General features: G+C 47.3%; 1 protein-coding gene across 1 annotated transcript; it reads right to left on the minus strand.

Annotated features, from left to right (window-relative positions):
• Positions 1-1017: 1017 nt before the first annotated feature.
• On the minus strand, positions 1018-2757 carry MAA_11436 (cyclohexanone monooxygenase; the record flags this gene model as incomplete). Its single annotated transcript, XM_011413430.1, has 1 exon — positions 1018-2757. The coding sequence occupies one exon, from the start codon at positions 2755-2757 to the stop codon at positions 1018-1020; it is 1740 nt and encodes a 579-aa protein (XP_011411732.1).
• Positions 2758-3307: the final 550 nt, after the last annotated feature.

Raw genomic sequence — 3307 nt, forward strand, 5'->3', positions numbered from 1 at the left:
CATCACTGGAGCCGTTGATAAGTCTCTTTAGCTCCGGGTTTTTATTGGTAAAGGGATATTTGTCCTTCGCCCGGTTCTTACCGGTTGTGCTCCATGAAACGGAATCAGTTCTCGCGAATGAGAACGGAGCCGCCCGTGAAGTGGGCGAGCGTAGTCCAAGATTGGCCTTCCTCAACTGCTCATAGTATCGCAGAGCATATGGACCAGTCTGAAAAACATTTAGAAATCGATTCGATAACGTGCTGAAGTTTGCTTTTCTTTCTTGTCCGACTGCGAATGAATCATTGCTTCTTGTCTCTGAGGGATCTCCAAAGTAACGCCCTTTCAGCCCTATGTACATGACAGTAACAAGAGCCGGATGAATAGGCACAAATTCTTCCACAGATTCTGAGGTTGAATTCCAGTGTTTCTTAAGTTCAAGGACTGAATCCCATGCTTCCAGCAGTGACCGTAGTTGCCGTCTAACTCGCATGAATTCGTCCCCGCGTTGACGAAGAAGGGCTTCAGTCGCTTGTTTTAAATTGGCATGCGAAAGCGATGTCAGTTCTTTAAGAAAAGTCTGATCGTTTTTTTCAAAGAACATGAACGACTTTGACTCCCAAAATTCGTGCAACTTGTTGATTTTGGTTGATTGAATCATTGTGAATAGTCGATGTCAAAACTCAACTCTGTTATGGGAAGACAGGAGCTTGGGGCAACATCTCAACTCTGTTATGGGAAGACAGAAGCTTGACGCCACAAGACGCAGATAGAGATCTTTATAGGCCATTCTATATGAATTTAGAATATTGCTAAAATAAGCCAGATTTGTTATATACTGTACACCCTTGCTGGGTGGGGGTTATAGGCCATTCTATATGAATTTAAAATATTGCTAAAATAAGTCGGATTTGTTATATATTGTACACCCTTGCTGGGTGGGGGGTTGTAGAATTAGCTGAGTTGCTTAATTTAGCAAGACTGCTGCCTCTCAGACTGCGAAAAACAATTAAGCCGAATGCTGGGCGCAATAGAGCTCTAGCTAATTTCGTCGTCGATGTATGCATCTAGTGGAGGTGAGCGACGCTCGCCATCTGTCATATCTGGTAGCGCGGGAATCTCATCTTCAGAAGGGTCCGAGAACTGGGAGTAATCATGCAGCACCCTTCCGTCTTCAACTCTAGTCTGAGAATGCGATGTCATTTCATTCAGAAGCGTCAGGAGCTGTTCGTTTATTCCGGAAGGTTCACTGGGTATACTCGGCCCAGGCCGTCGTTCCAGTTGCTTTCGGTCAGAGCTACCCGCCTCGTTATGAGGTTGCTCTTCTGGTGTGAGCTGTCTAGCTTCATGACGTCCCCCAAGGTCGCCCGTCCCAACACCGATATCCATCGTCAAGTAAGTGGCGGTAGATGCTCGTGGAGGAATGTCAGGTTCAAAGTTGGCAAGCTCAGCTTGTTCGGGCAATAAATTAGCTGCTGTATCAGATGCCAAGAGCGCTCCCGGTGCCTCGGACACCGCAGCCTCCAATCCCGGTGCCAAATCCATTTCTGTGACATCTGGATCACAGAATGGAACATCGAAATCTGGTGTATCAAACTGCGTAGCGTCATTTGGAGAATGAAAATCGGTTACGATGTTATCTTGATGGACCCTCGTAGCTCCTGGCTCACTTGGCGCCTGCTGCCTAGGACTGGGTGGTGCACGGTTCTCCTGTCGTAGTATTGCCATAATGCCCTTTGGAGTCTTGGCCAGCTTCGTCTTCCGCCCTTTGCGCGTTATCATAAATGCCTGAAGCTTCTTCGTTGGTGTTTTACCCGTTACTACTGACTCACTGACGGCCTCAGTCGATGTTTTTTTCTTTCGTACCATGTTCGGTTGTGCGGTCGGTAGCGGCTTGTCGTCCTTGTTGCGGTGTCTCTGTCTTCGAGCTTCCACGATGGCCTTGTTATTTCGCCGATGCCTGGGAGTCGAAGTGGTCCGGTCGCTATTATGTGACGCCTTGACTTCTTGTTGTATCTTTTGTTTCTTTGCCTTTCTTTGTTGCAACTTCGCAGCGGTTCCCTGGAGGACCCAGGCCGCAGGAGGAGGAGTCGACATTATTAGGTCGACGCTTTCAGTTTGATCGCCATCAATTCTGTCGAGATCAAGGCTCCTAAATTTGAAAAATGCCTTCAAGATATCACTGAGAATACACAGAAAATCCGGTCGATCTGACCGGGGAAATTTAGCACTAATATTTGGTAAAAAGGCAGTCCGCTTTAAGGCCTTGAAGACCTCGGTAGTCGGTTTTCCGCCTCTCCAGTCCGCAGAGGATTGCTGGAATAAGCGAGACCTTGGTACAAGGGTAGAGTCTGGTGCCTCGCATAGTCCTTCAATATCCTCGATGGGTACCTGGCACCCTTTCCTTATCTTCTCATTGTCAAAGCCAAGCTCTCGCGCTTGCCTGCATAGCAAGCCCACATATGTCTCATCGATGATGGCAGCTATGTGCTCGCCATCATCGCCTAGTAGGGGGGAATCCAAGGATAGGCGTGGGAAATATCTTAGAGCGGCCAGAAGCAGCTGGATGCCAGGCTGCATTTCCATCAAGTGTAGCGTGCGGAATTGGCCATGAAAGACTTCCACCTTGGGTGTGCAACTGGACCAGTCTAGTTTGAGGTTGTCAAATAAATTTCTGATTTTGGAATAGACTGTGTCGCGTTTTTCAGCCGATCGTTTTTTAGGTATAAATTCTATGTGGTTTTCGAGAATTTTCGTCCCGATGGCAATGTATCTCATATTGTCGTTAAAGGTCTGGAAAGTTGGTATTACCGTATTCAGAGACAGCAAATTTCGCTGTAATGCACTCCTATCACGTGGAGAGTGTATGTCTTTAAATAGCTTGCCATCCTCAAAACCGCTCTTAATGTCGGCCCGATCCGAAGAGCTCCATGATGGTGCCCTGTACTGGAGACTGAGCACATCCTCGTGCCGCACAAGATGAATAAGATGTCCCAAGTTAGAAAAGATTCGATCTACCCAGATAAAACGGATATGGTCCAAGTAGTTTTCCATACAGTTCGGTATATGTGCAGCCATATGTCTTGCCCAGTTGCCAAGCTGCAGGTCCTCCCACAGACACGCTAAAGGAAGCAACCGATCCATACATTCCATCAACGAGGCCCTCTGCAGCATCAAACTCAGTATGTGTCGCTTTGATTTAGACAAACAATCCATCCATTCCTGGGCAACGTTAAGTCTGCCGTTGTTCTTGTAAAATCGCACGTTGCGAAACGCATCCCCGTCTGATATAGATACGCCTTGAGCTGGAAGAAAACGTAAGCCCTTT

The sequence above is a fragment of the Metarhizium robertsii genome (assembly GCF_000187425.2).
Source record: "Metarhizium robertsii ARSEF 23 chromosome Unknown MAA_Scf_8, whole genome shotgun sequence".
NCBI lineage: Eukaryota > Fungi > Ascomycota > Sordariomycetes > Hypocreales > Clavicipitaceae > Metarhizium > Metarhizium robertsii.